The sequence below is a fragment of the Merops nubicus genome, unplaced genomic scaffold (assembly GCF_000691845.1).
Source record: "Merops nubicus isolate BGI_N331 unplaced genomic scaffold, ASM69184v1 scaffold8884, whole genome shotgun sequence".
Lineage (NCBI taxonomy): Eukaryota > Metazoa > Chordata > Aves > Coraciiformes > Meropidae > Merops > Merops nubicus.
Window position 1 is genome coordinate 2,589 of NW_008604832.1, and position 21,783 is coordinate 24,371.

Genomic DNA, 21,783 nt, shown 5'->3' on the forward strand with positions numbered 1-21,783 from the left:
TGCTGAAGGAAAGAAAAATAGTAAAAATGTATTTCAAAGTTAATTAAATATAACTTAAAATCAAACTGGTGCTTATTTTATATGTAATAACTAATATTTATTTTAAGCATGGCAATTGTTCATGATAACAGAAATTATACATGTATTTATATATGAACTGTAAGGTATCATTTTTCTAGTGAATCTTTCAAAATATTGCCTTACTTGTGGCATCGATCTTGCATTGCTTTGATTTCTTGCATGACTGGTAGCTCCTCCTGAGATGGAGACTTTAATTCCACATCCTGAAGCATGCTGACAGCATGCTGTTTGAGCAAGCCCAAAGATGATAGCTGGTGGTCTACCTCCAGAAGGAAACTGCTGTGGTAATCCAGGAGTTCCAGGAGCTCTGTCTTGGATGCCTTTTCCACCGAGCTTTCTGGCAAGCGGCCTTGCAGCTGATCTATTGCTATGGTGGCTTTCTGAATCTATGGAAAAGGATGCAGTCTTGGAAATAATGAAATTAAAAGGCAACTAGTACAGCTGATACAAAAAGGTACTAAGCCCAGTGCTGTACATTTACATTTAGGTACTAAGTCCAGTGCTGTGTCATAGGGCTTGTGCAGTAGTCTCTGTAGGAGATATAAATCAATGCCCTAATGTGCTAGATCTAGCTAGCTAGCCCTAGCTCTTCAGAGTGGACTAGGACTTGTTAAGGGACTTTCCTCTCATGTGATGAGTGGATCCTCATTTTTTTTTTTAAGCATTTATTATCTTTATTATCTTAGGACCTAGAGCTCTACTCCAGGACAGAACTTATTTCACACATGTAAGTCATACATTTCACAAAAAGATTATCCCCATTTCCAGATAATCGGTCATCTGAGCATGAAGTAATGGAAAACAACAAGTAATAAAGTCATCTAAAGGAGATGAAGGGGGAAAAAAAAAAAAGAGGTAAATGATTGGTGAGGAATTACAGGCAATAATATCACTGCATAAACCTAAAATAGCAACTTCATACTCCTCAGGGCAAGGAAGAGGGGAAGGAAAAAGAGAGGCTGACAATCTAGAATAGACCATTTTGGGAAGGAAAACAGAGGAGAAGATTCTGAAGAACACCAGAAAGCCAAACAACTCTGTATTTACTGTACATAAGTGTATATAGAAGAACAGTGCAAACCTTGGAGGCAGCAGTTCTAAACCCTGGTCTTCCTTATTTTTTTGTTTGTTTGTTTGTTTGTTTTGGGTTTTGGTTTGTTTGGGGTTTTTTTCCCCCCTTTTTTTTCTTTTAAATGACCTGAGAAAAATCACTCTTATTCCTGCTACCAGCTTTCTCTACCCTAAGATGATTAATACAGCAGTATGATGAGTGAGAACTTATGTACAGTTAAAGGAGGATTTACCCAGACCAGAAGTTACCTTATCATTTAAGCCTTCCCATTCCTGCACTGACTCTTCCAAAATTTTCTCTTGTTCTTGAGCTACATTCCGGAGTCGTGTCCAGCGCTGCCAAACTGTTGTCATGGATCTACTTATAGTTGCCTTACTGGCATCATTGCTAACTTTTTCCAGTTGTGCAGTCTTTTCTTCTAGGGCTGTGATCTTCTCATGGAAAGAATTCACTACAGCCACAAGAGTCTGAAAAAAAAGAAAAAACAAAAGGTACTGTTTTTCTCTTTTGCAGCACAACTCCTAACTATTCAACACATTTGCAGGAAGGTATTCCATGCCTAGTGAAGTGGTCAGGTATCATATGCAATATATTAGCTACAACTACTTGAAGGCCTTGGTCCAAAAAGACAACTCTCCGGAAGCAGTAGAAATCTGGTATAACCAGATTTTCTCTTGCTTGCTAGCCTCTCAAAAGTGACGGAAATGAGTATCCAAGACCCTTCTCATCACAAAGACTGACTTATCACATTCCAAAAATGAAAGAAACAATTCAAGTGTTTAAGCATACATTTATGTTTTTCTTTAATGTCATTTTGATGTCCAAGGGTATCAAGATATTCTCATGAAGTTGGCAGACATGTTGTTACTTTCAGGGGAGATTTCTGCCTACACAGAGACACAGCTAGATATCAGGCTGGATGTCTGAAGTGTCACAAATTGCCTATATTAAGACCACAGACTAATGCCCTAAATACTAGAGGAGAAATTATTTTAAGTTATATTTATTTCATTTAGGCAACACAAGAGTTAATACTAAATCTCAACTCTTTCTGTCCTGGTAAAACTATTCCACATTATCCAAAGTAGATGGATACTTCTATTGATCTAAATTTTTTATAGGGTATACAGTTTGGGGGCTCATGCACCCAAGACTTTTAGGAACCTCTTGATTCTTTCCAGTTCTCTATAGTCAGACCCACATAGAATTGAAGCTGAAAAGAGATTTAAAAGTATCTGTCTCAGTCACTCTTGGTGGGCTATGACACAGTTAAGTGTTACAAGAAAAGATCTAAAAACTCAAATTCAGGTTGCCACTGGTCAGGACTTATAACACACTCATATTAAACCCTTTTCCTTTGGTGAAGATAGATTTTAGTACCTTACCTTATGTGTTAGCAATTTCTCTTCTGCTTCGTGAGAAGAAGCAGCTTTAGCTACTGAGAATTCAGATAATTTTTTCTCAGCCTCATTCATCACTTCAATAACCTTCTGTCTTGCTGTCTGGTACTCCTGCCACTCAGAAGCACACCTTAAACACAGTTTCAGAAAGAACAATTTAATTCAGCGTAAAACCATTTGATATATCAGAAATACTATTGCAACTAATTTTCAATATAGCTGCTTAGTTTTGCTGTTACACAGTATTTTCCAAGGAAAAGAAAGATTATTGAAAAAGAGCTTACATAGAAGCATATACTCATGATTTTCAGTGGTGCCTTATAGGCACAGCTTGACATTTAATAGCCCTTGTTTGACTTTTCCTCAGTGACTTTGCCTAGGTTGTTTTAAACCCACCCAAACTTCTGAAATCTAGAACATTCAGGAACATTAAGTAACGTAGTTACACTAGTTAAAAAGGTATTTCCTTTTACTCCAAAATGTCTGCTTCAATTTCATGTGTTTCTGTATAGGTCCTGTGCCAGGTGAAATAAGGGACAGTTGTTCCCTTTCTCTTCTTCTTGGTGCTGTTCCAAGCTGTATATAATTCTATCATAGCTTCCTCAAGATCGAGTCAGTAGTCAGGCAGTGGCAGAGGAGGAAAGAGAATCCAAGAGCCCCAAATCCCATTATCCACTCATCTTATCAGTAGCACAAACATTTTAACAAAACTCCAATTAACATTACGATATCTTTCTTTCATTACCAATCAGCAAGGTGATCTTAAAATTAAAGGAAAAAAAAAAAAACTACCTTTGCAGCTGCTCTTGCTGGGTTTTGGCCTCTTGCTTTGTTCTTTCGGCCTTTTCCTCCAATGCAGCTACACTCTGCATCAACTGCTCTCTTGCTGTGGCTTCCATAAAGGGATCTATCTCAGACACAAGGCCCTGTAACTCTTTCAAATGATTACTGAACAGACTTTCTGTGCTGAAAAATTCAGTGTGATGCCTTAGGTTCTCCTCAGAGTTCTCGACATCAAGACCATTTCTTGCTAAATGTAGAAATTCCTGAGCATCTTCAAGCCAGTCATTTGCTATCTGCATCACTTGGTAGTATCTTTGGCAGAGGCTATATAATTTATTCAAGGTAGCCTAAAATAAAAAGGCAAATTATACAGTGGCTCAAAGATGTAAAATCAACAGCAGCAACACCAATATAATCTTCTCAGAGTCTGGATTTTACTTATGTTTGCTTTCTTTTCCCTTTACTATTATCTAAAATACAGGCCTGGAGAGACTACATGGAAGTAGGTTTTGAGGGAGTTTGCACTTCTACATGTGGGGTATACATCCATATTAAGGAAGCCTTTTCCTCTTCCCCTCTGCCCAACTCCCCCACCAAGTCATCCATGACAACAGGCTACAACCTAAGTCCTTAAAAAACCCCAAACAGTAGGATTATTAAAATCAATTTTTTAATGATGATTATGAACATTAAGTCAAAAAACCCATCTTTTTCAACTTTACGAGCAAGACAAAAATAGCACTCAAGAGTGCACTAACCTGTCTCATGTGTATAGCTTCTTGTACTTCCCCATCTAGTTCTGTCAGCTCAGCAAGAGTATTTTCCAGGTCAGCAGGTATCAGCTCCTTTGCTTTCATATACCTCTCTTTCTCTTTACTGCTCAGCGCATTCATTATTCTCAGGCTTGACTGTACTTCTTCTTGATGTATCTGAACCTTTCGGATTTCTTCTTGGATACTTTGCAGTTTGAGGTCCAAACTTAACATTCCATTAAGTTCTGTTTTCACCCATCTTAACCAGTCAAGTGAACGGCAGATTTCTGTCTGGAAGTCTATGCTTTGTACCAGTCTGTTTTCACACTCCATTACGGTGTCACCAATGGCAGCATGCAAAGATTTTAATTTCTCTTGCCAAGACTGCACTTGTTGATTTCTTGTCTTACATGCAGATGAGTCAAGCTGAGGAGAAAAGCCTTCTAGATGTTCAGTTATTCGCTTCAGAAGACTCTCTGAGTCCTGCAAGCTGCCCACCAGAGAATGGTACATTTTCAACTTTTCTTCTATTGGGAGTGTTTCTTCATTTACCTTAATTTGCTCCTTCTTCACCGCCTCTAGTTGTGCCTCCAGCTGCATACACATTTTCTCATGCTCCTGACACGCTTCAATTGTGTCTTCCAACAGGTTGATTTTCTGTTCTATTTGCCTCTTCAACTTGTGATATAGCGTGACAAGTTTTAACATCTCATCTGATTGCCATGGCTGGCCAGTGCTTCGAAAGGCCTCCTTCTTCTGGTTTAGTTCATCCACTGCTGCACTAAGGCTCACCACTTCACCTAAGACATCTTTGTAGGCCTGCTGAAGTGATACAGCTTCTTTGGCTAAAACAGCAGCTGGAGCTTTGTCCAGGTTAATAAACTGATCTTCTAGCTCAGTCAGAGCTTTACTTGTCAACTCAATCAAAGAGGCATACTCTTTCCTGGCAAAAATTGCTTCCTGAACCTTATATAATTTTTCTTTTGCCAGAGCAGTGACAACATTGAATTGCTGAGGGAGAATATTAAGTTTTTCATCCAGATAAGAATGATCCACTTCATTAAGAGATGGTAGGATTTCTTGGCCATCTCTTTGCAGTGCAAGTAACAGATTTTCATATTCTGGGGATTGCTCAAGGATCTGCTGATATTTTGCCAACTGACTGTATAGTTCAGAGTTCGAATTCATTACATTGACTTCTGGGAAAGTGACAATATCAGCTTGTTTTAGCCAATGGCAAGCTTTATCCAAGTCTTCTTTGAAATATTTCCTGGAAACTATATTTTTCTCCAATTCTAACAATCTCTGGTTACACTTTTGTAAAACAGTGTCATATACATTCTGTAGTTCTTGCAGTTTACCCAGCACTTCACTCTTTTCTTGTTCAGGTGCTTCTTTCATTAAATCCCTTCCTTGAGCCCACAACCCCGTGAGATCATTCTGATAGGCCTTCAGGTTAGCCTGGGCATTCTTACAAGTCCTAATCTGTTTGTTCACATCTTCTGGCAACAGACAAATGTGTTCTGGAAAAGTTATCTTCTTCTCATGTTGGTGAATTTGGTTTGTAGCCTGAAAGACTGCCATGAGAAACTGAGTCTTTTCAGACATTGCTTTATTGAGGTGCTTTCTCCTCTGGCCAACCAGATCACTGAGACAATCTACATGGTGCTGTGCATCAGAAAGGGCTTTCTGCAGCTCCTGCCTTTCATTGAGCCCTAGGTTGGTCATCACTCTGTCAGCATCCTTCACAAGCGTCTTCAGAACATGCTGTTTGGCTTCAAGCTCACTGCAAACGGTAAGGTGATCAGTGAGAAGACTCTGAGCCAAATCTGGAGGAGGGCTCTGTTTAAGAGCCTCTGAGATACTGGGTTGCTGCTCCTCTGCCCATTCCATTAGTTCCTGAAATTTTGAATGCACCAAACTGAGCTCTTCTAAGGTTGAAACAGAAACTTGAATTTTCCTTTTGACAAGGTCCTCCAGCTGAGTCCAGCGTTGCTCAAAATGACTGAATTGCTCCTTCACTAATTCTCTGTCATCAAGATTCAGATGTTCTATAATCTTCTGTTTCTGATCTTTCAAATCTTCCAGAGCAAATCTCCTTTCCTGTAGTGCCAGTGCTAAATTTTGCAAAGCTTCAAGGTGCACATTTGTACTTTCAGCATCAGATCTGTTAGCAAAGTGGGCAGGACAGAAATGAATAATTAGATCCTATCTTAGGACAGACTTTTAAAAAGGGGTCAGGATGAATTGTAAGCTCCCTATATACTGAAATTGATATGATACAAACAGCTACAGTTTTCAGATTCTTTTGAAAGTAGCTATCTTGAATATTAATTAAGAAGTGTAACTTTTTTATCCCTTTCACCTGCAATATGTCACCAGGCTGACTACACAAATTAATATGAATACTACAGAGTATACTGATTATACTGCATGAGTACTAAGGTTGAAGTGAATCTTGTTCCATGAGTTATAGCAGCAGTAATAGACTGTCAAAATTTTACACACAGATGGTGTGTTTACCATATAAAACAGCTCAAATAATTTAGCAGCAGCAACTAATATTCAATAGAATAGTCTAATAGCTAAAATACAACATCATAATGAAAAATACGCATGAAACAGTAAACAAAAATGAAAGAGTTCAAACAAAATGGTCAAAATTCTTCAAATATCAGAAAATGCTATGCTCGAGATGGGATCAGTCAGTACTTGCCTTAAAGACAAACACTGAAGATCTGTCTTCTCAAACTCTTTATTTCAATACAAATAACTGTCCTATAATTAATAAGGGAGGTTTGCTTTTACTTAAGCATGGAAAAATGAATTTTTAGTGGATCCAACTCAAAGACACTGTGTAAACAGGTCTTTCAGAGTACGTGCACTAAGTCAGCTTTGTTTGTGCTAATCCTTTTTTACCTAGCCAGGTTGTCCCACTCTTTTGTGAGCTTTTCCAAGAAAACTTCAACTACATTCATGCGATCATGGTAATCCCTTGTCCTCTGCAGATCCTCCTCCCTCTGTATGAGCAAACTGTGTGCCTGAAGGCAGAGGTCCAGCCACTGATTGCTCAGTTCTCCTATTTCTTTGTGTTCAGGTGATTCTTGTCCTTGGGTCAGTTTGTTCATCTTCTCAGTCACAGAAGTAAGAGCCGACTGCTTAGACTGTAGCTTCTGATTGAATTCCTGAAAAAGATGCAAGACAATATGGTGACACCTACTCAAAACTGTGAGATGGAATTTTAATAAAACCTCTGAAATAAATAAATTGTGTAAAGACTAATAATCTGCCCAGGAAAATGCTGTCAAGATATAAATTGAAAGAAATGCTTCCTCCCCTCCCCTAATCTTCCTCCCTCACCTTCTCATGTGAGGACAAGTTGGTTATAGTTGTGAAAGCAAACCAGAGCAGTTTCCAAGTGTCAGTGATAAACAAAAAGCACAAGCAAGTCACACTTTGTTGTCCAGGCTTCTGGACTAGCACAGCTCCAACCATACACTAAAAGATGCAAGATAGTCTGGATCTCATGAGAATTAATTTTACCAGTACTTTTTCTAGCTCAGTTTTTTCCCCCTTTTACTTTTTCATTAGAGACTAGAAATAGGAAGCAGAGTCTGCACTGTTTCTAGCTCATTTTTTTCCTTTTGCTTTCTCATTAGAGACTAAAATTAGGAATCAGATTCCATGAGACAGTGAGCCTCCAAATTCTTACTTTATTTTGTTTCTACTTCTATAACAGTGACCATTACCACTGCCATTATTGAAACAAAGCCAACGATTATCTAGGTACGACTGCTATTTGAGTTAATAAACACCAGTAAATGAAAGAGTCCATCAGCATACACATTTCTTACTGCGTAATAAACCACAGAGAAACCGAATAAAGAATATACAATATACTGTCAATTAAAACTAACCACATATTTTTCAGCACTTACATGCAGTCTAGAGTAAATATAGTATTTTTCCCCAATTTCTATTTCCAGTAACTGTAACTAAACAACCATGTCAAGCTCCAGCACTTTGCTGGGTTGATGTGTTTTCACTAAGGGCTGATAGGCATTCTGAAGAAGAGATGTTACTGCCTAGCTCTTCCTCATTTCATTTTGTGACTGCTTCAAATGGACCTAGGGATCTTCCTTTACAAGGGCAAATTTGAAATTTTTCCTTGAGGAAAAAGTACACATTGTGCCACATCTGGGAGTAGAGCAGGTACCTGCCTTTCCTAATAATCCAAAGTTCCTGACTGACATAGTGGAGAAATACACACTTCTGCTTCTTTATGGAATCTAATGATAGATAGTCTAACATCTTTCAGACTACATTGTGCTGAGGTATCATCACTGTAGTCCTGTGCTGTGATTGTTCAAACACTTGTGCAGAACAAATATAAAGAGGAAGTGCTGTTTACTTTTCACCTAACTCCTGGCATATCAGGAAAGGAACACAAGCAAAGGCTAGACCAAAAATGTAAAATTCAAGCTTTTCATCATTTAATAAAGAAATAATCTGTTTTTCTGTTTCTCCTTGTTACTTTACGGATATTTGTGATACACGCAGAATGAGCATAAAACCTCTCTTCTGTAACGAATGAGTGAAGATCTGAGGACATTTGTCTCATTACTTAGGCTAAATTAAGTTGGGTTTCTATGCTACCTATTCTCTAGCAGTTTACAGAGTCCAGCAACATTGAGTATTTTCCTAGATTAATTTTGAAATAGGTCTAAATAATTCAGAAGTATTGAAATCAAAGAACTTAGCAAGCAAAAGCTGCAGATCTTATCTTCAGTTCCACTGTGATCAGCAATTAGCCTATTAAAATCAAAGGTAAGTGAAAACAGTAGGCAGAAAACTGTCTACTGTTAAAAAAACAAAGCTGAAAAAATCCTAAAGTACAGTGTTTTGCTTTCTGTGTCATCCTGTAGCATCAATAAGGACCTCTGTCATTTCTGCTCTTGGTTAGAAAATGTTATCAATTGTATGCAATATGCACATAACATGAATTCTAGTAATATCAGCCACAGAATGAACTTCTTCCTTACCTTCTGTTCATAACTGAAAGTCTTCTTACCTTAACCTGGAGTACCATTTTCTGGGCAATGTTTAGCTCTAACTCTGCTCGTCTCCTTTTCAAATTCTGTACTTGTTGATCTGCATCCTGGAAATATATCCATAGCTCAGCCTTCATTTGTTTGATCTCTTCCCAACCTTGAGCCAAAAACTGTGAGTGCATTATCTGTTGCTCAATCTAGAAGAAAAGAAATGGAGTAGGAATATATTAATGTATCTATTTTAGGAGAAAGGAGAATGAATACCACTCTTCATCTGAGCACAATACTGCACTAAATCAAATTTCTGCACTAGATTCTGAAGGAGCTAATATTTCCCACAAAAAAGAGCCTTAATCTTCAGAAGTCATAAAATCAGACCTATCAAAGGAAAGCTGTGGGGGAAAAAAAAAAAATTATAATTCACTCTTGATAGAAGCAAGTATATTTATGAGTGTGTGTATTTCAAAGTGTTCTCAGTCTTCTGTTTAGGCTTAAATTAATTGTATAATTTAATTTATTGCATGCCAAGAATATTGCTGAACAGTACCATACATGCCTTCACAATGATCGAACAAAAACTTAAACTAAGCACTTTCATTTAGTTTACTTAACTCAGTTATTTTGCCTATATGCTGTTTGTAAAATGCCAATAAGAGGAATGCTTACTGGATCTGAGCTCATCAATCACATTAAACCAACAGTCACACAGCTTCTGTTGATCCAAATACAGCAGTAGATTGTCTCTAGACACTCAACCAGCTTAATATATCTCAGCACTGGTGTCACAGCCAGGGCTTCAGCTACTTAGCCTACAGAGAAACCAGTCTCCTGGGGGCTGGCAGGGTCCATCTCTCAGAGAAGGGGGAGAGCATCTTTGGTTATAAGCTTGCCAATTTAGTAAAGGGGGTTTTAAACTAGTGTTACCAGGGAAGGGGCAACTCAATCCATCCCACTTCGAGGCCAATGCCAGTACCGGATAGGACCAGTAAGGAACATAAACCTCATTTTCAAAAAGGGAAAAAAGGAAGACACAGGCAAGTGCAGGCCAGGCAGTCTCACCTCTGTCCCTGGCAAAATCATGGAACATACCCTCCTGAAGGCTCTGCTAAGATACATGGAAAATGAGGAGGTGATTGCTGGCAACCGGCATGAATTCGCTAAGGGCAAACCATGTCTGGCAAATTTAGTAGCCTTTTACAATGGAATTACAGCATTAGTGGATAAGAGAAGAGCAACATGTTGTCTACCTGGACTTGTGCAAAGCGTTTGACACTGTCCCAAAAGACATCCTGGTCCCTAAATTTGAGACACATGGATTTGATGGATGGACCACTTGGTGGATAAGGAACTGACTGGATGATTGCACTCAAATAGTTGGCTCAATGTCCAAATGGAAGCCAGCGACAAGTGGTGCTCTTCAGGGAGTTGTTTAACATCTTTGTCAGTGACATGGACAGTGGAATTAAGTGCACCCTCAACAAGTTTGCAGACAACATCAAGCTATGAGGTGTGGTTGACACACTGTAAGGACAGGATGCTATCCTGTGGGACCTTGACAAGCTCGAGAGGTGGGCCCATGACAACTTCATGAAGTTCAATAGGGCCAAGTGCAAGGTCCTGCACCTAGGTCAGGGCAATCCCAAGCACAAATACAAGCTGGATGGAGAAAGGATCAAGAGCAGCCTTGAGGAGAAAGACTTGGGAGTGCTGGTTGTTGGCTCGCATAGAGTTTTTCACCAATGTGCGAGTGCAGCCTAGAAAGCAAACCATATCCTGGGCTGCAACAAAAAAAAGCATGACCAGCAGGTTAATGGAGGTGATTCTTCCCCTATACTCTGCTTCTGTGAGACCCCATCTGGAGTACTGCATCCAACTGTGGAGCCCCCAATATTAGAAGGACATGGACACATTGGAGTGGGTCCAGAGGAGGACCATGAAGATGATCAGTGGGCTGGAACGCCTTTCCTACAAGGACAGGCTGAGAGAGTTGGGGTTGTTCAGCCTGCAGAGAAGGCTCTGGGGAGATGTTATTGTGGCCTCCCAGTATCTGAAGGGGTCCCCAAAGAAACCTTGGGAGGAACTTTTTAAAAGGGCTTGTAATAACAGGACAAGATATAATGGGTTCAAACTGGAAAAGGGAAGATTTAGATTAGATGTGAGGAAGAAGTTCTTCACTATGAGGGTGGTGAGACACGAGTAAGTTGCCCAGGGAATTTGTGCATGTTCTATCACTGGATATGTTCAAGACAAGATGATCTTTATGGTCCCTTCCAACCCAAACTATTCTAAGCTTCTATGATTCACTGTACCATTTGTGTTTTCTTAAAAATCTTTCACTGCTTTTTATATAAAAGAAATTTATTCTGATATTTGGGATGCTTTTTAGCTATTTAATAATTTGACTGGCTTTTTTTTTTAGGGATTACTTGGATTTGTACAATTTGATTCTCTGGTATGGAAGTCTGTTAATGTATATATTATATTATTACTCTCAGTGGAAGTAGTTTCAAAAATTTGGTTGTGTCTGAACATGAAACTAAATTTTTCATGTTCACAACAGCAGGAATAATGCTCACAATTTTTTTTTTTTTTTCCTAAAGCCAAGCATTAAATTACTTTAAAGCTTAAAACTGAAGTAAATTTCTATAAGTTCATGTGCTGACATAGATTCACTCTGATTTATTAATTTTATCATATTTTTCTCACAATTATTATAAGTAATATATTAGTATACCCTAGTAAGAAGATTAGTTTACTGTTGAATAAATAATCACAGCAAAATATGTCTCAGATTTCATAAAGTACAGAGAAGAACAGATTTGTGCTTATGAAAACAAACAGTTTGGATCGAGTTTTCGTCCACAGAATATTTGTGTGGCTTTAGACCAACATCTTTTAACACTAAGTACCTGTCAGTAACCTCTGTCTACAAGGATAGCAATGGATTTAAATTGTATGGATTTAATTTAAAAAAAAAAAAAAACCACAAAAAAAATTAAAACAGAAAAACCATTTCCAAAATAAATACTTAAGATGGAAGTAAGAAGGCATTTCTTTAAACCATTACCCAATATGACCTTTTTAAAAGAGGATAGATCAAGGCAGATAAAGCTCTCAATAGGATTAAAAGCAGGTTGATGTGGTTATCTTGTACCGTTTGTTTGGTCTGTTGAATATCTGTTGCTGTACTCTTCACTGTGGCATCTGACAGATCACACATGGAGCACAGAAGATCCAAATATGTATTGGCCTGCTCCTGCAGAGCCCGGAAATGTTTTACCTGAGAAAAGACAATCCTCAAATAAACTCTGAGAATGTGGAAATAATCTCTTCTTTAATTACAATCATGTATTTTCATATTTTTACTTTAGCTTAGTATTTCCAAAAGATGAAACACAGACATAGACTATGTTATTAAGTAAGGCTGGTCTGTCATAATTATGGAAAAGGATAACTCAAAAACTTGATTATCATCCAATTATCATAGTCCTTAGCAATGTATGCATTACCTAGCTTATTTCTTTATATATAAAGCATTGGATAGATACAGAGTTTCAGCAAGGTGACTTACTTTCTCAAGGTGAATGGGAAGCAGAGCTTTATCTGATTATTAAAGTATCATGTTCCTATGCCTATAAAATTCTGCAGTGTCTGATAGATCATGGGGAATCCAGCCCCGTGGCACAAGACACTCTCCCACACCTGAAACCATCCCCGTGTCCTTGACATATATGACTGCCAAAATCAGAGAACATGACGTTGTTGAGGGTTCTTGCTCTTGATACTGCCTTTGGGAGCCCATCTCTCCTTATCAAGAGTTTCTTCATCCCAAAAGAAAATTATATTAGTGGTGACAAGCAGGGCAATAACATACCTCCTAGAGTCCCAGGGAGGAGCAGTGAATGACCACCTAGCACAGAGGGCCAGTGTTGGGTCCTTGCAGGCGAAAAGTTGAACGCAACAGCAGTGTATCTTTGTGGCAACCCCAAATCATTGTATAGCAAGAATTCAGAGAGCAACTGTGGGAAGCAATTGTTCTCCTGTATTTACACTTCTCAGGCTGTTCCTGGTGTTTTTGGCTCAATTTCCCTCTCCGCACTTTGATGAGATATTGACAAACTGGTACAAGTCCAGCAAAAGGCTGGGGGGATACGGAGCTTTAGTGTGTGGCTTTTGGCCAGGTCTGAAGGAACTGGCCTTGTTCAGCCTGAAGAAAAGAGACTAATTGTGGTATGCCATTACTTAACATGGTAGGCGTCAGTGGGGGCAGTACTGGGAAGACAGAGCCAAACTCTTTGCTGAGGTGAGCAGAAAAAGGAGTAGAGGGAAAAGTGACAAGTCGCAACAAGGAAATTCTTCCCAGATATGAGGAAAATAATTTTTCACACTAAGAACAGTTAAGTATTGGAACAGGTCTCTAATCCTCAGGGATAATCAATGCCCTTAGTGCACCAAAGGGCTCTGCAACCTCCATCCCCTCTCCTAGGGGTTTGGCTGCCTCTGCTCAAGCCCAGCCCTGTCTCAGCTCAGCTGGGACCTGGCCAATGGAAAAACGTTCAGAAGCCTTCTTCCTTGCTCGAGAACTGAATGTAATCTCAGGCCATCACACACCTATGGTCCTCACCTGAGCTACACTATAGGTGAATCTGTGCCCTGCTGCTCCTCTTGGCATTGCCTTACTGCTCTGACCTCCTGCCTCCACCTGGGTCTAGCCTCATCCTTACACCTCTAGCTCCCCTGTCATCCCTGCTCCTCCTGCCCTTGCATCTGTAGTATTAAATTATGTCTCTATTAAGCCACATGGTGGATGAGACAGCCCTGAACTCCAGTAGTTTTAGTACCATAACAGTTTAATTTGAAAACAGGGTACAAAACAAATGTAAAATACATTAAGTTACTAAGAATAATGAAGAAGCAAAGAAACCATTCTTAATGGATACTGTGGGCTAGAGGCAGTTCTACGCTCTTACATTGAAAAATTATTTTAATTGCCTGCTAATAGACTCTGTATTCACTGTACTATGAAACCAGCTATCATATAGGAACATTAGAAGACAGATAGGCAATTGGACAAGCAAAAAGACACAACCCCTTTGCTAAACACATCTGTGGAGTATGTGAGCAGGTTTATCTAATGAGCCATGTTTTTCCAGGTAACATATTTCTAAGCAACAAGCATAGCTAGCAAAAGCCCTGTAGGATTTTTCACCTCTGGTTATTTTTCACTCAAGGAATTCCTTTTGGAGATGTGAATACTACACAGCCCTCTGAGAAGGTTAGAGAGAGTATCTAATTTCTATTAATGTAAGGCTCTTACCTGAAGTCACCTTATTAAGGATAACTGGGCATTTTCAAGTGCTGAACTTTTACCTGTTTAATTGCATCTGCCAGGCTGAAAGGAGGCCAGGTAGTTGGCTTTAGCTCTGACTGCACTGTGGACAGCCAAGTCTGGCACTGTTGTAGGGTATCCTGATGATTAACATGCTTCTGAAGTTCATGTTCCAAACTTTGGTACACCTAAAATAAACATTTTGTAAGGTCATTGCATTTTCAAACTCCACTACTGGCTCTCTTCTCCCACCTGGAAACTGCAGATAAACCAGTATTATTAAAATTGTATTTATTTTAGCCCTTGTACATTAAAGCACCAAGGACTAAAAGCTCCTGAGGCTCTCACTGCATCTTGCTAATTTGTGGAGAAGATGGACAATATCTAAGGCACAGCTTCTGGAAAGAAAAAAAATAAAGATGCAAATGAAGAGCATTGTCCCTTATTTATGTATTCTTGTTCAACATTTTACTCTTGACCTAGTATGAGATTTCACCTACCTCTACAAATCTTACTTACTATGAAAGCCTACTTTTTGGCATTTTGTTTGATTCTGTTGGGTTGTTTTTAGATTAGGCTGACTTGATCTCCTAATTGGATTAACAGAATGACCCAGCTAACCCTTCTTAACTGTATATTCTGGTTTTACTAAGAGAGACAGTATTTCCTAGCACATAAGCATATAATTAAGACTTGTTATGTATATTTGCAAACTCCTGACATCAGGAGTGCAATTTGCTCCCAGTTTGTTTTTGAAGTAGGAATAGTTCTGATTTCTTTGCTGCAGCTGCTCAGAAGCTAGTCCAACAGGAAGGTAATGAGGGTGTGGACATATTAAGGTAAGAACTGATAGGCAGCTACATTTGCAGTCTGCAAGGCAGCATTTGGATCACAAGGAATTCAGCTGTAGCACACTAAGAATGGAGTGCTACATTAGTACCCTGTAGGCTTAATTTAAATGGAAACAGTAGAAAGAGTTTTACACCATTAAAGAAACAAGGATTTACAGAAATAATAATGTGTATTATTCTTAAATGGCATAAAAACATTTCTGAAACAAGACTTACTCTTTGGGCTGTGCTACATATGGCAGAATAGCTGTCCTTTGTTCCCTGAAGATGACTTTGTATGTTTTGCTTAAATTTTGGTTGAAGATGTTCTTTGCATTGATTGATCAAGTAATCACCTTTACTCTTAAGGTTGTTCAAACGATCTTCAAAGCCTGCAATTTCTTCCATGATAGCCTAACAAATAGATAAAATATTTTTTTAAGAATATTTTAAACTTAAAACATATTTTGCATCACAGATTTTTAAATTACGTTTGTTTTTATTTTTTTTTCCTTAAACACTCATCTTCAGATTCAGAAAAAAGGTTTCAGAAAATGTGTATTGTTATAGTCAAGCTATTGTAGCATATATTCATTGTAAAATCATTGTCAAAAGTCTGTATATAGACATCCCACAGAGACATCAGTAGCACTGTCATAATGCATAAACACATGCTCATGCCCTAAGACTATCCTTAACCTTCCTTTGACGTGGGCTCCACCAACTTCTCTTGTTTAATAATCAAAACTAAATTCCATAAGATCTTCCACTTGTAGACAGTTCTTTCCATTGACTTTGGTGGAGCCAAATTTTTATCTGAAGAGGTTACTTAAAGAAAAAAAGACATTTTAAAGGATATTTTTTGACCCTTAGAAGTGCCAGACAGAGGCATTTGCCTTAGGAGTAAAATAACCCTAATCTGCTTTTTGTTCTACTCCTGGGACATCCTAGCAAAAATCTGATAGAGAATTCAGATCAGTATACAACAAGGCTCTTGTGCAGATTCAGTCTCATTTGAGAAACAGTTCTAACAACAAGGTAGATTTGTTAACCGTGTTAATGGCACTGATGCTTATTTGCACAGCAGTAAGAAGAAAAAAGCAGGCAAATTACAAATAACTAGACCTCTAGCATGGAGACAGAGAAGCAAAGAAGAAAAATTCTGGTTTACCAGACAAAGAAAGTTTACCCAATAGCAAACCCACCTTGTGGTTAGCTAGCTGCTGAGTGATTATTTCAAGACTGTTACTCTCCATTAGGTCAGGGCTGACCAACCTGCTGGACATATGTAATAACCATTTCTCCCCTTCTTGTAAGTCACTATTGTAATCCTCATGTTCTTTTACTCTCACCTCTAAGGTTTCAACGTATGCCTGCAGGTCCACAATAACCAAAAGGAAATATTAAGGTACTTACAAGAATAAAAAACAAAACAAAACAAAATCACCAAGAGCTTGAAAGCATAGTAAGAGAATAATCTTCTCAATTTATATTCCTCAGAGGGACTCACATGTGGCTGACTGTTAAGGAAGACAAAGGGATTCCTTGTGTGAATAAACTTTCTGGTGCTGAGCAGTATTTTAATTCCAGATAAAATACCATACTTTGAAGACTGAAGAAAACACTGAGGATCTCCTTACTTTAAGAAAAGGAACACTATTAACTTCCATTAGTTTTTACATGCTCTTTGAGAGACTGCATATGACCTTTCAAATGTTATAGTTGGGTCCCTGCTGCTTACAGCCTTTGCATGTACACACAGTCTGTGATTATGGTAGACAAATTAAGCAAGTATACATTGAGTTAAAATGTATTTCTTCTTTTTGAGAGAGATTCTTGATAAACATTTCTACATTTAAGTCATCAAATTTACATCTAATGCAACAGATATCCTTTTTTTGGTACAGATCAGAGGAATGACTGTAAATTAAAAATCAGCTGTGAAAAAAAGTAATCTGTTATGGGTGGATGGATTGACAATTAAAAGGTACTTAGGTCAAACATAAGTACTAACACGGTTTGCAGAGCTTATCCTTGTTAGGAGTATAACCTATTAAAAGCTTTAACAAATAATCATACTTTAGGACGTATTTAGAAGTATTAGATCTTCCAAAGTACTACATACATGTGGACTAACGAATCAATGTTAATTAATAACACCCTTTGCTGAATTAAATTATAGCAATCTTGCAGTTCATTTTCTCCAATGACTTCCATTCAACAACTAAACTAGGTTCAACAGGATTTGTGTGAGATCTAGTAGAAGCAAGAGACAAAGTGTTATCATTTAAGGGTACCTGTCCCTTCAAGAAATAATGAACTTAGAAATCTATTCAAAGCAATTAATAGTCACAGCAGTACAAACAAATCACTGATGTATTTACCCTTAGTGCTACAAGACTTCACCTACCACACTCAAAATTTATTTCCACTACTCTTGTTAGGTATATTTAGGTAGAAGTTGCTTCCATATTCAAGAATTCCTTCTCCACCCACCAAAAAAAAAAAAAAGCAGCTATTAAATCGGACTGGTTCTGTGCACCAGGTGTGACACGAGAGCATGAAACAAACAGTCAACCTCACAAAGAAGGGAAAAAACAGTAAATTGAAAGAATCTAGCTTTCTTCCTGACTTTTTACCTTTGTTGTGCTGCAGAGTTCCTGGTAACCGCTCTGAAGGTCTTGAATGTTCTTCTTTAGAGTCTCATCATTCACCAGATCAGAGAGTGCTTCTCCCTTTTCAATCACTGACTTTATTGAAGGCTCATGGGACAGAACAGTCTGTTGTATGGACTGCAAGAATTAAAATGCATCTACTGAACACTGAAGATCTATTTCACTAAGTTCCCTTTGACCTGAAGCCCAGCCTTCTATTATGGTATATATCATCCCTTCCAGATGAGAATAGCTTTGCTGCCACTACAGGATTATGTTTCACAGCCATGCCTCGAGACAACAACTTTGTAGGCATCTAAAAGCAATTACTCCTTCTGTGAGTGACGACAAGCACAGCTAATAATCTGGAGCTGGTGAAGGAGATGGAGTTATTGTGTGTGAAGGGGCAAATGCTAGGAATAAAACTTGTTCAGAGGAACAAACTCTACAAATAGGTGGGGAAGGTATCATGAAAGCCATCCCTTTAATGAGACACTATGCAGACAACTGCATAATGCTGTACTCTCAAAAGTATGCAATCTGATCTGTTATGTCATTGTGTCACTGCCTCAGACAGTAAGGTACATGCCAGCATCTGTCAAATGACAGTGAAATACCAGCTCGCTAAATGTGCAGAAAGCAAGCACACAGCTACAACATATGACTTGGAGTATTGAAGCTGGTAAGGAATAGTGGGCAGTTTCAAAGAGAAAGCCTTGATGCTGTGCAGGCACTGCTCAGCAATAAACAATACACGGTTATTTTAGCAACACTGTTTTAGCCACAAATGTAAAGCACAGCGCTATATGGGCTGTTATGAGGAGAGTCAACTCCATCCTAGCCAGACTCAATGCACATCTTTTGAAACATCTGCAATCCTGAAGTATTTTACAAAAAAATCATTAAGAGAAGCAATTGGGTTTGCTGTAATTTTTTTTTTTTTCTACTCAATTTTATGACTGGAAGAAAAAAACCCCATTTCATTAAGTTCCTAAGTAAGAACAGAGGAGGCCATAGCAGCTGACTGTCTTAGCTGTCAATTGAGCTGGGACATCCAGCTTTGACCAGACAGCTGATTAAGACAGTGTAAACGAAGGCAACGTCTGCAGTGAGGAACAACCGATTTCTACCCTTGCTTAAACAGCTGTTAATTCTTTTGATATCAGTGCAATTGCTCATATGTGTACTCAGAAAAGATTTTTGCTCCGTAACAGGAAATTTTCACTTGTAGAAGCCTATTAGGATATTCATATTTCAAATTTGGGTGCTTACTCTGGTTCATAGATATCATGCAAGTTTTCACTTTGATGCTGATTTGGACATTGAGAGCAGAGACATCTCATATCTATTGAGGAAACCTGAACAGACACCTGGATCAGAGGATTTATTATGTGTAACTAGGTTAAAAATGATTCAATAGTACAATGACAAAACCAGTTTTTACCTTGTATTTGGACAACTGGGCCTTCTTCTCATAGAGTTCGCTCTTTGGCTCTACTGGAACATGTAACATGGCTTGGTACTCCGTGACCCACTGAGTTTGTGCTTTGTACTTGTCTGAGAACTCCTTTGCCAGCTGAAGGCACTTCTCCGAAGTCATATGCTCTTTTCTGATGGAGCCAGCCAGCTCTTCAAGCTGTTCCACATGATCTCCAATTTCTTTTCTTAACTGGTCAACTTCATTCTCTTCCATGTACTTTATAGCTCGCTCCCCCTTCTCACGGGCAGATTTCAGTAAACTGTGGCCTATGTCCATATCACTCAACAGCAGCTGTGAATCAAGTGTTGGTTAACAGAAAATGTATGCAAGTTTTTCCTTTTTTTTTTTTTTTTTTTTTTTTTTTCCCATTTTAGTATCAATGAGAAGCTAATGATTTTTTATTTAAAAACAAAAAAATAATTCTAAGGACACAGAATGAATTTCTAGGGAAAGTGAATGAACTTTTAAAAAATGCCTGGAGTTAAGGTGTGGTAAACTAGAAAGAAGTAGAAAAAGCAACTACTTATTCTACATAAAGCTTGTGAAGATAAGCACAGAAAATAAGGACTATCAGTATATAAAGAGAGGATTTTGCACTCCAAATTCTGGAATAGATGACATTTTTTTTTTTAGTGTACTATGTTTAAGCTGCAGGACATATGAAAGACTCTACAACTCTGAGATGAAATGTGAGTTTTACTACTGAGTTATTTCAATGAGAAATAAGAAGCACTTCTTGCCACAGTGCATGCTGGTATAATATATACATAACAAGATGTCTTGCAAGGGAAATTTATTTTAAGTTTTAACCTAAAACAAAACACATGCAAACATGCCTTATAGAAGGACAGGATTATATTATTTAGGACTTTTCATAACCTCCACAACCAAACTGTGATCTAATGTGTGTATGACATGAGAACAGAAAGTCTTTACCCTATTAGCTTCTCTGAGCAAGCGAAAGTTAGAATTTTGAGCAGTTGTTAAGATGCATGTTAAAATATAGTCTCTTTTGGTGAACAGAAACAATAGTTGCATTCAGGAAAGCTATACCTCTAGTTTCTGTACTTTTTTCTCCATTGCTGTTTTATCAATCACGTCAAACTTGGTGATCATATTTCTGAAGTTCTTGTTAGTAGCTCCATACCAATTCGTGTAAGCACTAAAAGCCAATTCTGACTCCTCCATGCAGCGTATTTCTTCTTCCAGAAACTTTATTTGCTCCTTCAAACAAATATGGAGAGTAGAGGGAGGAAACAAGAACAACTCAAACATTTAGCACTGTTATTGGCTAAAGGTATCAATTGCTATTTATCAATCAAACCGAATATACTAAGATTAAACACATAGGTTTTGAGTTCTTTCAAGTCTAGTGGATAGTTCTCACTAGGGTCTTGTCAGAGTGTACACACAGCAATCACTAATGTTAAAAATGAGTTAATACTAAACACCAAAAAGGTACTTGTATTTTTAAATTTGAATTCTAACTTGTGATTATAGTATTATGAGACACTTTAAATAGTAAGTGACCTGAATATTATATCTTATCAATTAAAATTTTCCCCTTACCTGTGTTTTTCAGTGGTAACCTGAAAACATTTCTCTAGAGGTATTTCAGCATTCAAACATACTGAATTCTGAATTTGTCTCTTGCAACTACCAAAAAAACTCCTCAGTAACAATATCTGATTAACAGTGAATATTTTTGAAAGGGCATTATCCTCATTCTGGTTCTGTAATGCATTTAGTCCAATGAAATTTACATATATGTGTGTATGTATATGAATATATATATGAATGCTATATTTTTGAGTCTACAGTAACGAATAAATTCTCATAAAGTCCAATTAAAAAAGTGTGTTTATATTTGCTCCTTAACTGATGATTTATGCGGTTACAATTAATTCATTTTTATTACTTACCAAGACATGAAGAAGAAGAGTTTGGTAGCGAGATGTAAGCTGCGTAGCCTGGCTTCCCATTCTACTTGTAGTGAGACTTTCCTCTAGTATTTGCTGAGCTAACACCCCAACTTCCTCCACATCATCTTTGTAGACTGTAATTTCTTCATGCCACTTCTATGACAAAGACATTATCCATCTTATATGACTGAGTCAAACATATTAAACACATCCGTAATTTATTTGTAAATAATCAGGAAATCATTGAAAAGGGAAAAAAATACATGGTTGTAAACACAGACTTACAACAGTAAAATAAGCAGATGGTATGATAAAAATTCCAGCATAGACTTCATTTCATTACAATAGATTCAAAACCTTATTTTCCTTCCCCTAAATAATAATAAAAATGCAACCTGAACTTCCAACAGAATTTGTCCAAAGTTTTAA

General features: G+C 37.9%; 1 protein-coding gene across 1 annotated transcript in view; it reads right to left on the minus strand.

The window, feature by feature from the left end:
* Positions 1-21,783, minus strand: part of LOC103771827 (nesprin-1-like) — a gene marked incomplete at both ends in the record, with an annotated part of 40,222 nt that overhangs the window by 2,273 nt on the left and 16,166 nt on the right. Inside the window, 15 exons of the mRNA XM_008939143.1 lie at positions 205-467; positions 1,402-1,620; positions 2,539-2,683; positions 3,346-3,683; positions 4,095-6,255; positions 7,008-7,273; positions 9,160-9,336; positions 12,294-12,419; positions 14,510-14,656; positions 15,536-15,712; positions 16,504-16,671; positions 17,938-18,090; positions 19,397-19,723; positions 20,486-20,656; positions 21,355-21,510. Coding sequence (XP_008937391.1) covers positions 205-467; positions 1,402-1,620; positions 2,539-2,683; positions 3,346-3,683; positions 4,095-6,255; positions 7,008-7,273; positions 9,160-9,336; positions 12,294-12,419; positions 14,510-14,656; positions 15,536-15,712; positions 16,504-16,671; positions 17,938-18,090; positions 19,397-19,723; positions 20,486-20,656; positions 21,355-21,510 — 4,994 coding nt within the window. The remainder of the gene's footprint in view (positions 1-204; positions 468-1,401; positions 1,621-2,538; positions 2,684-3,345; positions 3,684-4,094; positions 6,256-7,007; positions 7,274-9,159; positions 9,337-12,293; positions 12,420-14,509; positions 14,657-15,535; positions 15,713-16,503; positions 16,672-17,937; positions 18,091-19,396; positions 19,724-20,485; positions 20,657-21,354; positions 21,511-21,783) is intronic.